The sequence below is a fragment of the Scyliorhinus canicula genome, chromosome 5 (genome assembly GCF_902713615.1).
Source record: "Scyliorhinus canicula chromosome 5, sScyCan1.1, whole genome shotgun sequence".
In the NCBI taxonomy this organism is placed as follows: Eukaryota; Metazoa; Chordata; class Chondrichthyes; order Carcharhiniformes; family Scyliorhinidae; genus Scyliorhinus; species Scyliorhinus canicula.
Genome location: NC_052150.1, coordinates 123,065,451 through 123,084,398, shown reverse-complemented (window position 1 = coordinate 123,084,398; position 18,948 = coordinate 123,065,451). Strand labels below are relative to the sequence as shown.

Sequence of the window (18,948 nt, the reverse complement as noted above, 5' to 3'; positions counted from 1 at the left end):
ATCACAAGTACCGAGGTACAATGAAAAGTATTGTTCTGTGTACGGCCCAGACAGATTGTTCCATACATGAAAAACATAGGACATGCGATAAATACAAAATGTAAATACATGGACATAGACATCGGGTGAAGCATACAGAGTATAGTGCTACAACAGTAGGGAAGATGCGTAGAGAGATCAGCTCAGTACATAAGAGGGTCATTCAGGTGTCTGGTAACAGTGAGAAGGAGGTGTTTTTGAATCTGTTAGCACGTGTTCTCAGACTTCTGTGTCTTCTGCCTGATGGAAGAGGTTGAAAGAGTGAATAACCCGGGTGCGAGGGGTCTTTGATTATGCTGCAGGAGGTATAGACAAAGTCAATGGATGGGAGCCGGGTTCACGTGATTGTCTGGGCTATGTTCATGACTCTGTAGTTTCTTACAATCTTGGGCCGAGCAGTTGCCATACCAGGCTGTGATGCAGCCAGATCGGATGCTTTATATGGTGCATCTGTAAAGGGGTGCATACGTTCACTTCCTGAAGTCGATGACCAGCCCTTTAGTTTTACTGGCATTGAGGGAGAGATTGTTGTCATTGCATGATGCCACTAGGTTCTTATCTCCCTCCTGTACTCTGACTAGCCGTTGTTTAAGATCCAACCCACTACGGTCGTATCATCAGCGTTGAAGTAGAAATGAACATCTGCAGAGGGCAGCAGAGCAGAGCTACTGATTGGCTGTTCCGGGGACATTTGCATACGGCAGTGCGGTCAGCCTAATTTGAAGGTGTACCTGCGAAAGTGACCCGAGGAATTCGAGTGAAGGCAAGCATCCAGCAGAGGACAGCAGAGCAGAGCTACTGATTGGCTGTTCTGGGGAAATTTGCATTCGTGCAGTGCGGTCAGCCTAATTTGAAGGTGTACCTGCGAAAGAGACCCGAGGAGTTCGAGTGAAGGAAAGCATCCAGCAGAGGGCAGCAGAGCAGAGCTACTGATTGGCTGTTCCGGGGAAATTTGCATACGTGCAGTGCGGTCAGCCTAATTTGAAGGTGTACGTGCGAAAGAGACCAGAGGAGTTCGAGTGAAGGAAAGCATCCAGCAGAGGGCAGCAGAGCAGAGCTACTGATTGGCTGTTCCGGGGAAATTTGCATTCGTGCAGTGCGGTCAGCCTAATTTGAAGGTGTACCTGTGAAAGAGACCCGAGGAGTTCGAGTGAAGGCAAGCATCCAGCAGAGGGCAGCAGAGCAGAGCTACTGATTGGCTGTTCCGGGGAAATTTGCATACGGCAGTGCGGTCAGCCTAATTTGAAGGTGTACCTGCGAAAGAGACCAGAGGAGTTCGAGTGAAGGAAAGCATCCAGCAGAGGGCAGCAGAGCAGAGCTACTGATTGGCTGTTCCGGGGAAATTTGCATACGTGCAGTGCAGTCAGCCTAATTTGAAGGTGGTTTGTGGAGGGGCTGTTGTCAAGTGACAATTAAACCCGATACACTTCGTCAGTGTTTCCCTTCCTCCCTCCTGCTCTAACCAAAAAATAAACCACGGTCGTTGGGTAGCGGGAGCAGGGGCCTGTCGTGAAGGTGAGTGATTGCCTTTAAATTTGCTTACCTTTCAGCGGGAGCAGGGTTTGAGGGAATATCGGGTAAGCTCTTCCTTTCCTTTTCTTGCTTTTTTAAATCTAGAGGTGATGTCAGGGAAGGCAGTACAATGCTCCTCCTGTAGAACGTTTGAGGCGAGGGACGCCATCAGTGTCCCTGCTGATTTAATCTGTGGGAAGTGCACCCAACTCCAGCTCCTCAAAAACCGTTTTAGGGAACTGGAGCTGGATGAACTTCGGATCATTCGGAAGGCAGAGGGGGTCATAGATAGAAGCTTCAGGGAGGTAGTTACGCCAAAGAATAAAGATAGATGGGTGACGGTGAGAGGAGCTGGGGGTAAGCAGTCAGTACAGGGATCCTCTGTGGTCGTTCCCCTTAGTAACAGGTTGACCGCTTTGGATGCTGTTGGGGGGACGACTTACCAGGGATCAGCCATGGGGTACAGCCATGGCACAGAGTCTGTCCCTGTTGCTCAGAAGGGAAGGGGGGAAAGGAGTAGAACATTAGTCATTGGAGACTCCATAGTTCGGGGGATAGATAGGAGATTCTGTGGGAACGGGAGAGACTCGCGGTTGGTGTGTTGCCTCCCAGGTGCCAGGGTCTGCGATGTCTCAGATCGTGTTTTCGGGATCCTTAAGGGGGAGGGGGAGCCGCCCCAAGTCGTGGTCCACATATGTACCAACGACATAGGTAGGAAAAGTGATAGGGATGTAAGGCAGGAATTCAGGGAGCTAGGGTGGAAACTTAGAGCTAGAACAAACAGAGTTATTATCTCTGGGTTGTTACCCGTGCCACGTGCTAGCGAGACGAGGAATAGGGAGAGAGAGCAGTTGAACACGAGGCTGCAGGGATGATGCAGGGGGGAGGTTTTCAGATTCCTGGACAATTCGGGCTCATTCTGGGGTAGGTGGGACCTCTACAAATGGGATGGTCTACACCCGGACCAGAGGGGTACTAATATCCTCGGGGGGAGGTTTGCTAATGCTCTTCGGGGGGGTTTAAACTAGTTCAACAGGGGGTTGGGAACCTGAATTGTAGCTCCAGTACACAAGAAGCTGAGAGTAGTGAGGTCATGAGTATGGTTTCAAAGTTGCAGGAGTGAACCGGCAGGAAGGAAGGTGGTCTAAAGTGCGTCTACTTCAATGCCAGGAGCATCCGGAATAAGGTGGGTGAGCTTGCGGCATGGGTTAGTACCTGGGACTTCGATGTTGTGGCTATTTCGGAGACATGGATAGAGCAGGGCGAGGAATGGTTGTTGCAGGTGCCGGGGTTTAGATATTTCAGTAAGTTCAGGGAAGGTGGTAAGAGTGGCATTGTTAGTCGAGGACAGTATTACGGTGGCTGAGAGGACATTTGATGAGGACTCGAATACAGAGGTAGTATGGGCTGAGTTAAGAAACAGGAAAGGAGAGGTCACCCTGTTAGGGCTTTTCTATAGGCCTCCGAAAAGTTCCAGAGATGTAGAGGAAAGGATTGCAAAGATGATTCTGGATAGGAGCGAAAATAACAGGGTAGTTGTTATGGGGGACTTTAACTTTCCAAATATTGACTGGAAACACTATAGTTTGAGTACTTTAGACGGATCCGTTTTTGTCCAATGTGTGCAGGAGGGTTTCCTGATGCAGTATGTAGATAGGCCAACAAGAGGCGAGGCCGTATTGGATTTGGTACTGGGTAATGAACCAGGACAGGTGTTAGATTTGGAGGTAGGTGAGCATTTTGGTGATAGTGACCACAATTCCATCACATTTACTTTAGCGATGGAAAGGGATAGGTAGAAACCGCAGGGCAAGAGATATTGCTGGGGGAAAGGCAATTATGATGCGATGAGGCAAGACTTAGGACGCATCGCCTGGAGAGGAAAACTGCAGGGGATGGACACAATGGAAATGTGGAGCATGTTCAAGGAACAGCTACTGCGTGTCCTTGATAAGTATGTACCTGTTAGGCAGGGAGGAAGTGGTCGAGTGAGGGAACCATGGGTTACTAAAGCAGTTGAATCACTTGTCAAGAGGAAGAAGGAGGCTTATGTGAAGATGAGACGTGATGGTTCAGTTGGGTCGCTTGAGAGTTACAAGTCAGCTAGGAAGGCTCTAAAGAGAGAGCTAAGAAGAGCCAAGCGAGGACATGAGAAGCCTTTGACAGGTAGGATCAAGGATAACCCTAAAGCTGTCTATAGGTATGTCGGGAATAAAAGAATGACTAAGGTAAGAGTAGGGCCAGTCAAGGACAGTAGTGGGAAGTGGTGCGTAGAGTCCGAGGAGATAGGAGAGGTGCTAAATGAGTATTTTTCATCAGTATTCACACAGGAAAAAGACAAAGTTGTCGAGGAGAATACTGAGATACAGGCTACTAGACTAGAAGGGCTTGAGGTTCATAAGGAGGAGGTGTTAGCGATTCTGGAAAGTGTGAAAATAGATAAGTCCTCTGGGCCGGATGGGATTTATCCTAGGATTCTCTGGGAAGCTAGGGAGGAGATTGCTGAGCCTTTGGCTTTGATCTTTAAGTCATCTTTGTCTACAGGAATAGTGCCAGAGGACTGGAGTATAGCAAATGTTGTCCCCTTGTACAAGAAGGGGAGTAGAGGCAACCTCGGTAACTATAGACCAGTGAGCCTTACTTCTGTTGTGGGAAAAGTCTTGGAAAGGTTTATAAGAGATAGGATGTATAATCATCTGGAAAGGAATAATTTGATTAGAGATAGTCAACATGGTTTTGTGAAGGATAGGTCGTGCCTCACAAACCTCATTGAGTTCTTCGAGAAGGTGACCAAACAGGTGGATGAGGGTAAAGCAGTTGATGTGGTGTATATGGATTTCAGTAAAGCGTTTGATAAGGTTCCCCACGGTAGGCTATTGCAGAAAATAGAGGCATGGGATTCGGGGTGATTTAGCAGTTTGGATCAGAAATTGGTAGCTGATAGAAGACAAAGAGTGGTGGTTGATGGGAAATGCTCTGACTGGTGTCCAGTTACTAGTGGTGTGCCACAAGGATCTGTTTTGGGGCCGTTGCTGTTTGTCATTTTTATAAATGACCTGGAGGCGGGCGTAGAAGGATGGGTGAGTAAATTTGAGAATGACACTAAAGTCGGTGGAGATGTGGACAGTGCAGAAGGATGTTACAAGTTACAGAGGGACATAGATAAGCTGCAGAGCTGGGCTGACAGGTGGCAAATGGAGTTTAATGCAGAAAAGTGTGAGGTGATTCATTTTGGAAGGAATAACAGAAAGGCAGAGTACTGGGCTAATGCTAAGATTCTTGGTAGTGTGGACGAACAGAGAGATCTCGGTGTCCATGTCCATAGATCCCTGAAAGTTGCCACCCAGGTTGAGAGGGTTGTTAAGAAGGCGTACGGTGTGTTAGCTTTTATTGGTAGAGGAATTGAGTTTCGGAGCCATGAGGTCATGTTGCAGTTGTACAAAACTCTAGTGCTGCCGCATTTGGAGTATTGTATGCAGTTCTGGTCGCCACATTATAGGAAGGATGTGGAAGCATTGGAAAGAGTACAGAGGAGACTTACAAGAATGTTGCCTGGTATGGAGGGAAGATCATGGGCGAAATTCTCTGCAGACCGTCGTAACGCCGATTTCCGGCGAGCAAAATTGGTGTAGATGACTCCGGCGTGGGACCTTCTTTTAGGCAGCTTTTCTCCGTTCCCGGAGGGGCCAGCAGCGGACTGACGCGATACGCGTCAGTTTCACCAGCTGCGGAAGTGGTGAGACCCGGTGTTTTTTGGGGGGGGGGGGGGGGGGGGGAGGGAGGAGGAGGAGGAGAGAGACTGACCCGGCGTTTTGGGGGGGGGGGGGGGGGAGGGAGGAGGAGGAGGAGAGAGACTGACCCGGCGTTTTGGGGGGGGAGGAGGAGGAGAGAGACTGACCCGGCGTTTGGGGGGGGGGGGGGGGGGGGGAGGGGAGGAGGAGGAGAGTGACTGACCCGGCGTTTGGGGGGGGGGGGGGAGGAGGAGGAGAGACAGACCGGCATTTTGGGGGGGGGGGGGGGGGGGAGAGAGAGAGAGAGACAGACCGGCATTGGGGGGGGAGGAGGAGAGAGACAGACCGGCATTTGGGGGGGGGGGGAGAGAGAGAGAGAGACAGACCGGCATTTTGGGGGGGGGGGGAGGAGGAGGAGAGAGACAGACCGGCATTTGGGGGGGGTGGGAGAGAGAGAGACAGACCGGCATTTTGGGGGGGGGGGGAGAGAGAGAGACAGACCGGCATTTGGGGGGGGGTGGGAGAGAGAGAGACAGACCGCCATTTTGGGGGGGGGGGGGGGGGAGGGGGGAGGAGAGAGATAGACCGGCATTTTGGGGGGGGGGGGGGGGAGGAGGAGAGAGACAGACCGGCATTTGGGGGGGGGGGAGGAGAGAGACAGACCCGGCGTGAGGGGTTTGCGGCGTTGAGAGGAGAGGGGGGGGGGGGGTTTGCGGCGTTGAGTTGAGAGGGGGGGGGCGGCGTTGGAGGGGGGTAGGGGTGGTGAAGGGGGTAGGGGTGGTGAGGGGAGGGGGTAGGGGCAGCGGCGTGCAGAGGAGGGGGGCGACGGATGCCCGGGGCCAACGCACCGTCGCCCCCCCTCTGCACGCAGCTGCCCCTACCCCAACCCCCCCTCACCACCCCTACCCCCTTCACCACCCCTACCCCACTCCAACGCCGCACCCCCCCCACTAACGCCGCACCCCCCCCCTCCCCCACTAACGGAGGAAGGAAGGGGGGGAGGAGGAAGGAAGGGGGGGAGGAGGAAGGAAGGGGGGGAGGAGAAGAGAGGGGGGTGTGTGGGTACCGGCCTTCAGAGGGAGGGGGGGGGTGTGGGACCCGGCGTTGAGAGGGGGGGGGACCCGGCGTTGAGAGGGGGGGTTGCGGCGATGAGGGGGGGTTGCGGCGTTGCGAGAGATGGGGGGGCGGCGTTGGAGGGGGGTAGGGGTGGTGGGGAGGGGGGTAGGGGCGTTGGAGGGAGGTAGGGGTGGTGAGGGGGGGTGGTTGGGGTAGGGGGTAGCGGCGTACAGAGGGGGGGGGGCGACGGTGCGTTGGCCCCGGGCATCCGTCGCCCCCCTCTCTCTGCACGCCGCTGCCCCCAAACCCCCCCCCCGATGCCGCAACCCCCCCCCCCGATGCCGCAACCCCCCCCCCCCCCCATGCCGCAACCCCCCCCCCCCCCCCCCCCGATGCCGGTCTGTCTCTCTCCTCCTCCCAACACCCCCCCCCCCCCCCCCCCCCCCCCCCCCGACACTGAACGCCGTCAACCATCATCAATGGTTGACGCCGTTTTAACGCTACTGTGATTTTCGCCGACGTGGCCACGGGTCACGTCGGCGGGACTTCGGCCCATTCGGGCCGGAGATTTCTGGAAACAAAAATATAATGAAATCCCGCCGGCGCCAGCTGTTTTCAGAGGCTGCCGGCGGGATTTGCACAGCGCCGGTTTTTGGCCGGTCAGAGAATTAAAAACCCTGCGGGAGCGGGATTAACGCTGCTGCCGGCCGATTCTCCGACCCTGCGTGGGGTCGGAGAATTTCGCCCCATATGAGGAAAGGCTGAAGGACTTGAGGCTGTTTTCGTTAGAGAGAAGAAGGTTAAGAGGGGACTTAATTGAGGCATACAAGATGATCAGAAGATTAGATAGGGTGGACATCGAGAGCCTTTTTCCTCGGATGGTGATGTCCAGCACGAGGGGACATAGCTTTAAATTGAGGGGAGATAGATATAGGACAGATGTCAGAGGTAGGTTCTTTTCTCAGAGAGTAGAAAGGGCGTGGAATGCCCTGCCTGCAACAGTAGTGGACTCGCCAACACTAAACGCATTCAAATGGTCATTGGATAGGCATATGGACGATAAGGGAATAGTGTAGAGAGACTTTAGAAGGGTTTCACAGGACGGTGCAACATCGTGGGCCGAAGGGCCTGTACTGCGCTGTTATGTTCTATGATAGCTAAGCTTTTATATTAAAAGGGTAAAGAGATTCACCTTTCTGGATATCCCTGCTGAAACCTCTCTATCTAATTTCTTGTTTGGTTACCTCCTAATCTCTCCTTTTATGGTTTGGCCAGTTTTCTGCAGATATGCACAAAGCACCTTGAGACTTTTTTTTTAAATACTCAAGAAAACTATACAGATAATAAATGGTCACATATAATGAATTTAAATGTATATATTATACACACAAATATTGCTGAAAAAGGAGGCATGCAGAAGCTTTTTATCTTGCATTCATCAGGACGCTTCACAAGAATATCAATATAAAGGGAAAAGTAACAATTTATACTATATGGGAAGAGAGTGCTGATTGGTTGGCAAGTGGACTCTAGTAGAGGTGTCCCATGGAAAATGCACCAGTGTGTGTGTGTGTGTATAAATAAATGTATAAAATTGTTCCAATTTCTCAAGACTTGATGGTAGTATAATAGATATATAAAGAAATTAGCTCCAATATAACTAGTTTATTGGCAGTCACTCACCTTTTGGATTCTTCACTATCCTTTGTTTTTTTGGTTCCAAATTATTTTTGGTAAGATATGAAGCTTTTCTACTTTAAACTATCTAAAGAACTGTGCTGTGTAGCAGTTATTAGAAATATCACAGTGAGAAATAATGAGAATATTCATCTCCAAAAAATAAGTTCCAACAGTGCTAAGGGGCCTCACGGTAGCATGGTGGTTAGCATCAATGCTTCACAGCTCCAGTGGTCCCAGGTTCGATTCCCGGCTGGATCACTGTCTGTGTGGAGTCTGCACGTCCTCCCCGTGTGTGCGTGGGTTTCCTCCGGGTGCTCCGGTTTCCTCCCACAGTCCAAAGATGTGCGGGTTAGGTGGATTGGCCATGCTAAATTGCCCGTAGTGTAAGGTTAATGGGGGGATTGTTGGGTTACGGGTATACGGGTTACGTGGGTTTAAGTAGGGTGATCATTGCTCGGCACAACATCGAGGGCCGAAGGGCCTGTTCTGTGCTGTACTGTTCTATGTTCTATGTTCTATGTTCTAGTGCTCCAAATCAGCGACTGAAGAGCAGAAAGTTAAATATCCCAGCCACAGCAGCATGCGTTGATGCTTGAACAGATTATTTGCCCTTTTTTATCCATTCTTCTTGGGTCTCTGTGTTGTTTATAAAATCTATTCTTCTTTTGGATGGGTTAAAATTATTTGTTTCCTTTTGAGAATAAGTACAAAGATGAGCTCATAGTTTGAAGTTGTAGGCCACAGATGCATTTCTTCAGAGCTCTCCGATGGAAATGTCCCTTTAACCACTTCCTTTGTTCCTCCTTGTAATGTTTCAATTGTCACTTGGCCAGATGTATTTGCAATGCTTACAAAAATTGTTTTGCGATAAAGGTTTCCAATGCCTTTTATAGGGTGTTTCTGGCTGATCAATTTGAATGCCTGCAGCCACATCTTGATGCCATGATGCCTTCAGCCAAGAAGCCTTTTTTGCAGCAGTTTTATTCACAGGTAGGGACTGATTTTCTTTCCAGTGTAGTGCCAGCATTACAGTTGTGATGGAGAGAAACAGTTGGGTTAGTTTTTGGTTGACTTGTCGTTGACGTCTTCTTTTCTCTTTTTTCCTCTTCTGGTCTGACATCGAATAGACTGTGTCAACTGCTAGTGAGCTGCGCAAGCCAATTTACTGGATTGTGGCTGCCAAAGCCATTGATTATGAGCAGATGCTGCATCTTATGGCTAATGTTAAATGGGATATCAAAGAAATTATGTCACAACACAACGTGTATATCGATACTCTTCTTAAGGTAACTGAAAGCATGAAAAAAGTTGCTTTGGCAAAGTATTATCTATTAAATAGTTAGAAATGTTTTCAAATAATAATCTTTATTAGTGTCAGAAGTAGGCTTACATTAACACTGCAATGAAGTTACTGTGAAAATACCCTAGTTGTCACACTCAGGAGCCTGTTCGGGTACACAGAGGGAGAATTCAGAATGTCCAATTCACCTAACAAGCACGTCTTTCAGATGTGTGGGAGGAAACCAGAGCGCCCGGAGGAAACCCACGCAGACACGGGGAGAACGTGCAGACTCCGCACAGACAATGACCCAAGCCAGGAATCGAACCCGGGACTCTGGTGATGTGAAGCAACGGTGCTAACCAATGTGCTATTGTGCCGCCCAAATTATTGAATAGCACAGAATAAAGGAAAATAACAGCAAAATACTGTGGATGCTGGAGATTTGAAATAAAAACAGAAAAAGCTCTGCCAGTCTGGCAGCACCAGTGGGGAGAGAAAGAGTTAATGTTTCGAGTCGAATAACTCCATTTCAGAATATACGAATTTATTTTTGGAATTGTTGTTTTTCCTCTCCAATATATGCAGTGTAACTGAATAGCTTTTAACCACTTTGCTATTAGAATTATAGACATGGTATTTACGCGTTGGATTATGGACATGGTATTGCTTGCTTTGATCTTGTAAATAATAAAAGCTTTTCACCTTATTCCGTATAAAGTATTTATTATTTAGAATGGGCAGAAATAGCTTAAGAATTAAATTGAAGTGCGGCTCCGTCAAATAATTAATAATACAAACAAATTTAAGTCCTAATATCACTTCATTAAGTTTTTCAGCATTGGATAACTCAATATTCTGTGTTTTTTAACATGAAGTGCCCAGATAATCTAATTTACCTCTGACTGGAGGTTGGAGCACATAAATTATTCATATCAATTTCCACAGTCTATGGGAATTATTTAATATGGTTGTTGAAATTAGATAACAATTTAAATGTGTCCTTCTTTAAATTGCTTCTGTGTTTATTCTTTATCCCAAATATTCAAAGGAGGATTAGTTTTCTGCTGTCCCCTTTAACCCTGTAACCTCTGAATTCACTGTGGAATAGTTTATTTCACATTTTTAAAATCTAATGCAATATTTTTGTAGCATGTCCAAACTTATAATATTTCTGAAGCAAAACATTTGAATGAAACCAAGCCTAAAAACTGTAGTGATTTGGTCGCAAAAATGATATTATATAAAGATGAGCCGTTAAATGGCGGCACGGTGGCACAGTGGTTAGTGCTGCTGCCTCATAGAGCCAGGACCAGGGTGCAAATCTGGCCTCGGGTAACTGTGTGGAGTTTGTACGTTTTCCCCATTTCTGCATGAGTTTCCTCCGGGTGCTCAGGTTTTCTCCCACAGTCCAAAGATGTGTGGGTTAGATGAATTGGTCATGATAAACCAGTAGTGTACAAAGATTAGGTTGGGTTATGGGGTTACAGGGATGGGGTGTGGGAGGGGGAGTGGGCCTGGGTGGGATGTTTTTTCAGAGGGTCGGTGTAGACTTAATGGGCTGAATGGCCTCCTTCAGCACTGTAGGGATTCTATAGGAGCCACTAAATAATAAATATTAAACAAATCTCACAAATCCGGGGACTGTACCTACAGCAAGCTTGAATCAGAAGGACTGTAAATTAGGCCAGGGCCTGGATACACCAGTTCCTAGTCTAATTTTTGAGTTCAGTGCTGGAGAATCACATAACCTCTGCTTAAGCCAACAAGACAAAAGTCATCAAAGAAGGCAGGAATTGTGTACAATAGTGTAAAAACCACAGGGGGAGGGTTGTAGCGAGATCCTTGGTTTAAAAAGAGAAACATAAGAAATGGGAACAGGAATATGTCATTCTGCCCGTTGAGCCCTTTCAATAAGGTTAGGGTTGATCTGATTATGGTCTTAACAGCACTTTCTTATCCTGACCCCCATAACCCTTTTCTCTCTTGTCAACCAAAAGTCAGTGTAACACAGCCTGGCATATATTCAATGACTCAGCCTCCACTGCAAAAGCAAGTATTTAATTCTCTGAAATTATTTTGAGTATCTCTTCTGCTAAGAGGACACCTGGAGCGTTTACATTACAATTTGCAGCTCACTGCACAAAATGAGTGTTCTTGAGGCAGCCCTGGTGCCAGGCACCAGGAGAGTGTAATTTAGATGGCCTAACCATGACCACCATTAAGCTCAATCAGTGGAAGCAATTTGTTTTTGTTTTGTTGACCAAATTCTATGTTTCAGTTATAAAAATTGAATACTCGGTTGATGCTATATTTGTATATATTTTTGTATTCTTATGGATGTGTCAATTTTAGAATACCTTGGGCTACCATAAAGTCTATTTTTCCCCAGACGTTCATAGTGATCTTAAAATTTTTATTTGTTGTTATGGAAGTTCAATTTGTGGTCAAGTAAAAATCGAGAAACCAAAAATGTTAGTACTTTTTGCAGAAGTCGTGTCATTTTTTAACTTATGTATGCCTTAAGGGTAAATATGTTCCTTAAGACATTATCCTCCATACACCACTCCCAACCAGGGGAGCAATAGAGATTAGATTAGGAAAATATCATATGAACAAATATTGAAGAAAAAAACGAGGCCTCGTGTCACCTGATGTTTTGCAAGACTACAAGAATAATACAATAGAATAACTTTGTTAAAGTGGAATGGGAGCTGATTTAAAACTCATTCAGTTAAGGGGGAATTGTGTTTTTTTTTAAAAAGGCAATGTAACCATACAATCCCGACAGTGCAGAAGGAGACCATTCGGTCTATCGAGTCAGCACTGACCCTCTGAAAGAGCATTCTGCCTACGTCCACCCCTTAGCCGATCCCTGTAACCCCACCTGGTCATGGTTAGGCCATCTAAATTGCACTCTCCTGGTGCCTGGCACCAAGGGTGCCTCAAGAACACTCATTTTGTGCAGTGAGCTGCAAATTGTAATTTACACGCTCCAGGTGTCCTCTTGGCAAAAGAGATACTCAAAATAATTTCAGAGGATTAAATACTTGCTTTTGCAGTGGAAGCTGAGTCATTGAATATATGCCAGGCTGTGTAACACTGACTTTTGGTTCGTGAATGTACTTTTGGGGAGGAAATCATCTGTCTGGCCTACATGTGACTCCAGATCCACAGCAATGTGGTTGACTCTTAAAATGCCACTTAGCTCGAGGGCCATTAGTGATGGGCAACAAATGGTGGCCTTATCTGTGACGCCCACATCTCATGAAAGAATTAAGAAAAAAAAAACTTGTGGAGATGAGAATGGGATAGCAAGCAGATGAATTCTTGAATATTTTGCTACTTCCCAGACCTGTGACCATTTCTACTGATTAAATCTTCCAAGGATTTGTCTTTGGCCCTCTCTTAATCTCCACACTACTTGATGAAATCATCCACTGACATGTGATTAGTTTACACATGTTCCACACAATGAGACCTAACAGCTCTACCTCCACGACCTATTTCAAACCTTTCACTACTCTGTGCTGACATACTATTTGTCCTATATTCGTTCTTGGATGAGGCAGCGTTTCCTCCAGCTGTGCATTTGGGAGATCTCTGCCTCAACTCTGTCTTTGTAATTTCCTACTCAGCTTCAAGATGAACTTGCAAACCCATGTTCTTTCTATTCGAAAGATCACATCTGTACTTTTTGTCCATCTGCAACTGGAACCTTTAGCCCTACATTGTTTCCTGTGATGGAACTCTCCAGCTGTTGCGATTCACTTTTCCCACTGGCAGCACACTCCTGCCTGTGCACTCCGCTGGTGCGTGGTGGTTACAATGATAGAATCCCGCCGCCGTTGAATGGTGCGCCACAGAGATGTGCGGTTGGAGAACCAGAGAACCTGCCCCTTGTTTCTCAGCACCTCAAATTTAAAACTCTTATTTTTGCTTCCATCAAGTTAGACCTCCTCTGTAACCACTTTCAGTCCATGGCTGTTTCCCACTTCCATCCCCACTTTTCAAGCTCTTTTTTCCTTTAAGTTGATCTCTTGTGCACCATTTCTTCAGTCACTTAAGCACCACATTGGCCTGTTTATTTTCTGCTCCTCCTTAAAGACTATCCTTAAAGTCTACTTAATTACTAAATTAGGTCATTCCTAATATCTCTAGATATGTATATTTTTCAACCTTGGACCTCTTAAAAGTGGGACTTTTTATTAATTCAGTGTTATTAAATACAAGTAAATGTGTGGCTATATAGAGTTAGGATATGCTTATGTATATTTCTGACATCTGTTACTGCAGGAATTTGAACAGTTCAATAAGAAGTTATCTGAGGTTTCCAAACGGGTGCGCATACCACTACAAGTGTCTAATGTCCTTTGGGAGCATTGTATTCGACTGGCTAACAGAACCATTGTCGAAGGGTAAGTTGTTTTCTGTTCATTACGTTTCCAAAGTTCGAAATGGTCCTCAATTTCTGCAAAGTTGCCCATAATCTCCTGCTGCAGTTTTAGAAGATCAGCAAAGCCCTCAAAGAAATTCCATGCTTGGCTGTTATCAACCATTTCTGTGCCAAGGTGCAGGTGATCGGAGCCCTTGCAGAATTCCGGGTCAAACATTTAAACTGATAAATACTAGTTTATTTGAACTTTATAGTACTGACAGAAGATATTTAAGAATTACATTTTGGTAATAAATAATTGCACCACATCAGAATAATATCTGGGATCTGTTACAATTCATCAGTTTTAAGGACAGTTTTCTGAGTCTGTGCTACCAGTGACAGCAAAAGTCAGAAATATGGTTGCACGCTTCCTGCCATATCCCAACCATTAAAGTGAAAAATCTTTCTGCCAGATTTCTGTGCTGGTGATATGATGTTTCCTGCCAACAGCATAATTACACTTTACACATACTGACATCAAAGTACAGTTAAATGTTTTATTACCCTGTATGACTATATTAGTAAATCAAGTCTTACCACCCAACCTCAATCTAGATTTGAAATATTTTCCTCCGTGTCCTTTCAGCTCTGGAATATTGGTTTGATCCAGTCCAGATTTAGCAGATGAGAGAGTCTTCAAAGTAAATCAAGTTTGAGCAATGTTTGATTCGATCAGAGAAATTGTCTTGATCAGCAGCATTGAATAGCCCTTAATTTAAAAATAAAGAACTTGAATTTTATAAAACACCTTTCAAGACGTCAGATCATCCCAAAGTGCCTCGGACAAATTAAAGTTTTATCATTGGTAGTTGAGGAATAAATGGTTTTCACAAAGTGATATGGGATCTTTACATCAATGCAAGAGCAGGAAGCAACTCAATTTACAAACTCATCCTTGTGATACCTCCCTCAGTACTCAGGGCAGCACGGTGGCACAGTGGTTAGCACTGCTGCTTCACAGCACTGGCTTCAATTCTAGCCTTGGGTGACTGAAAGTGTGGAGTTTTCACATTGTTTGCGTAGGTTTCCTCCGGGTGCTCCGGTTTCCTCCCATAGTACAAAGGTGTACAGGTTAGGTGGATTCGCCATGCTAAATTGCCCTTTTGTGTCCAAAAGGTTAGGTGGGGTTATTTGGTTATGCAGATGGGTGAGGGCGTGGGTCTAGGCAGGGTGCTTTTTAGGCAGGGATCGGTGTAGACTTGGTGGGTCAAATGACCTCCTCCTCCTACACTGTATGAATTCTATGATACTGTTCGAAAGTATAATTCGAGATTGGAGTTTGCCTTGAATTCACCCTCTGACTCGGGTATGACTGCTGCCACTGAATTTAATTTTGGCAATAACTTGATCAGCAATTGGGTATATATTTTTCAATATTATGATTTTGTGTGTAGGAGATTTTTAGCACCGACTGACTGCAATATTTTAGTTCAATCAAAAGATTTAGAACATGTCTCAAACTGCAAGTCAGTTTGTTTATAATTAATTGTTGAATTCGAAAGTAATAATAATAATCTTTATTATTATCACAAGTAGGCTTACAATAACACTGCAATGAAGTTACTTTGAAAAGCCCCTTGTCGCCACATTCTGGCGCCTGTTCGGGTACACTGAGGGAGAATTCAGAATGTCCAATCCACCTAACAAGCACGTCTTTCGGGACTTGTGGGAGGAAACTGGAGCACCCGGAGAAAACGTAAGCAGATACGGGGAGAATGTGCAGACTCCGCACAGACAGTGACCCAAGCCGGGAATCGAACCTGGGACCCTGGGGCTGTGAAGCAACTGTGCTAACCACTGTGCTAGCATGTAATATTGTGCATTGGAAACTAATACAAAGGGATTTACAATCCTAACATAATTACAGCAAGTTTATTAAAAATACCAGTAATTTACAATTGCTTTGGGACAATTGATATTCATTATAAACAATTCATAAACAACTAACAGTCATTGGATGGATATCATTGTGGTTTCAACACCTACAATATGATGCCCGATGATGTGCCAGCTGATGATTGTGTCAGCAGTATTATAGTCGCCATTAAATCCTTGTGGTAGTTGAAAATCCATCTGTCTGCCTGCTTCTGTGCCCTTCCAATTGACTTTCTTCTCATCTTCAATCATTTTAGTCTACATGTCCATATGCTTATACGTACTGATTTGATCATGTATAATTAAATCTGAAGAGTTAAATCAATTTTTATTGAGCCTGTTGTTGCAGTTTACCATTGGTCAATGTAAGTAGCAAAAACGTTACAATTATTATTCTTATTTTCTTTCTTTACAAGTCACAAGCTGCAAATCACAATGTATCAATGCAAAACAGATAAAGATAACACCATATCTTTCTGTTACTGCAGAGATAAATAGTTTTCTAATATTCAAGTGTCGTTATGATTCCTGCAAAATGAGTCCCATATGATAGTTTCCTTTGCATTAGATCAAATTGGACAAGAAAATTCTTGATGGAAGTAATTTTTCCTAAATAAGTTCCTGAAAAAATAAGACTGTAATAATATTTAACAATGTCTTGATATTTAGCACTGCACATCCATCAATTTGAAGATTTTTAGAAGGGTTCCACACAACTTGCTTTTGGTTTGTCTAATTAAACTTGCTAAGATAGTGGTAGAAGATTACCTATACTTGCCACTAGAGACCATTTTCAAATAATTTATTCCGATGGAGGCTGAAGTGCAAGCAACAATTAGACTTTGCTGCAAGAAATCCTGGGCTTTATCATTTTCATTTGATTATCTTACATTAATTTGTTTCCCTTGAGTGCTGTATTTTTTTTCTTCCCTTTCTGCTGCAGCTATGCAAATGTGAAAAAATGCAGTAATGAGGGACGTGCCTTGATGCAACTGGACTTCCAGCAGTTTTTGATGAAGCTAGAGAAGCTGACTGACATTAGACCAATCCCTGATAAGGAGTTTGTGGAAACCTACATTAAAGCCTATTATTTAACTGAAAATGACATGGAGAGATGGATTAAAGAGCACAGGGTAAGGAGGAAAAAAATATTGCCCATAAAAATATTTTTACAGCTGCAAAGTTTTATACACATTGTAGATGTTTAAAACAAATGGTTTCACATCCTGCAAAACGGTTATGCTTCTGTTAAATTTTAAACATAAACAAACTGAACTTTTAGGTCAGCATATTATATTTTTGATTTATACAAATTTGTTTTGCAAAGTTGAGTTACTCTTTCTGTTCTGAAATTTGACCTGTTTTCTTTGTGCAGGAATATTCAACCAAGCAACTAACCAACCTTGTGAATGTCTGTTTGGGCTCCCATGTAAATAAAAAAGCTCGACAGAAGCTGATAGCAGCCATTGATGAATCCGACAGGCCAAAAAGATAGCCCTCACCACCAGTCGTGCATTATTATTGTTCTGGTTGGCAGAGGGATATGTATTTCCACTCCAAATGAACAAATAATAGCTCTTATGTTACACGCATTTATGATGCATGTTACTTGTTTTCTGATCAAAAAAAGCAATGTTAAGTGATGAACTGGGAAATGCTGCTTTGGTGACTAATGTGTGTTATTTTTCCTGTCTTGTTTGGTAGCCCAATATTCCCAGTAATGCTGTTTTTAGAACCTATATGGAAACTATTTACAACGTTTGCTTACTTTTGGTGGGAGCAGGTTATACATTTTTATCTGTTGACATATGGATTATAAGGATTCTGTATTATAACTGAAGGAAACTGTAAATTGAATGGTGTTATTGTGTGGACTACTATATGTACTGAAGCAAATGTCTTCAGCTAAAATTGGTTTCACAATCATTTTTCCATATGTAGAAAATATATTAATAAATGAAGGATACTTATGCTTCATAAGAACTGCTGTAAGTAAAACAACACGTTACATTCTGTACACCCTCAAATAATTTGTTCTGGTTCTAGAATTTGAAAAACTAACTTGTTTCTTGTTAAAATGGAAGATGTATCATGGATTTATGACTCAATAATAAACAACTCAAACTTAGAATTTTTATACCCCGCATCGGCTTGTGGTATATCAGTCATAATGCTCCATGGAGAGATTTCAGGCGCGATTCTCCGACGACCCCCCCCCCCCCCCCCCCCCCCCCCCCCCCCGGGAGGCAGCGTGAATTCCGCCCCGCCACTCCGATGCTGGCTGCCGAATTCTCCAGCGCTGGTTTTCGGGTGGGGGCAGGGATCACGCCGTGCTGGTCGGGCGTTGGCAGCGTCGTCCCCCCCCCCCCCCCCCCCCGGCATTTCTCCAGGCCCCAATGGGCCGAGTGGCCACCCGTTTTTGGCCAGTCCCGCTGGCGTGAAATGGACATTGATCCATCCCGGCGGGACCTGGCTTGTCGGGGTCCTTGTCGGGGGTGGGGGGGAGGGAGGGGTGATATGGTCCACGCTGGCCTGGCCCGCGACCAGGGCCCACCGATCTGCGGGCGGCCCTGTGCCGTAGGGGATTCTGTATTATAACTGAATTATTATAACTTTCCCTCCCCGCCGGCCTCTGGAAAGCTCCGCCATGGCCGGCGCGGAGAAAAAAAACCCTGCGCGTGCACAGGAAGCACGCTGGCAGTCCTGTGCATGCGCCAACTGGCGCCAGCTGGCGGAATCCCTTTGGCGCTGGCTGGCACGGCACCAACGCCTCCAGCAGCTGCCTAGCCCCCGGAAGTGCAGAGGTTTCGCTACTTCCAGACTGCCCACGCTGGAGTGGTTCACGCCGCTCTTGGCGCCGGTACCGGCCGCCCCGCCAATTGCGGGAGAAACCCGCCCTTTGTGTCTCAACTGCAAAATGGTACTTCACAGAAGAGTTTACAATCCTTAAATGAATATTACTAGTTCCATTAATATAATAAAGTCATTATAAAGTACACCTACCAGACACTTGAAATAAATAAGTTACACTTGTACCGTGTTAATCAAATTGAATTTAGATCAAGATGCGAGCGCAATGTATTTTCACAAGGTTACACACACTCATCTACAACCTGGATAAATCATCACAATACTAATTTTCTGAATATTTCCATTCCCATAGAAAGATATGTTAAAACTTTACACTGGTAACCTGGGCATGGTAAGTTTAACATCTGAGAATCCAAGGCAGAATCTTCTTCACATTTTTAGAAAATAAATCAGAGAAAATAGCGGCACTGTTATTATAAATTTGATGTCATATTTCAGATTGGCTTTGGTTTCAATATAAAATGTTG

General features: G+C 45.4%; 1 protein-coding gene across 1 annotated transcript in view; it reads left to right on the top strand.

Annotated features, from left to right (window-relative positions):
* Positions 1-17,745, top strand: part of vps50 (VPS50 EARP/GARPII complex subunit) — a 234,499-nt gene extending 216,754 nt beyond the window's left edge. Inside the window, exons 24-28 of the mRNA XM_038797578.1 lie at positions 8,912-9,008; positions 9,146-9,304; positions 13,594-13,715; positions 16,554-16,743; positions 16,986-17,745. Coding sequence (XP_038653506.1) covers positions 8,912-9,008; positions 9,146-9,304; positions 13,594-13,715; positions 16,554-16,743; positions 16,986-17,105 — 688 coding nt within the window. The 3' untranslated portion in view covers positions 17,106-17,745. The remainder of the gene's footprint in view (positions 1-8,911; positions 9,009-9,145; positions 9,305-13,593; positions 13,716-16,553; positions 16,744-16,985) is intronic.
* The last annotated feature ends 1,203 nt before the right edge of the window (positions 17,746-18,948 follow it).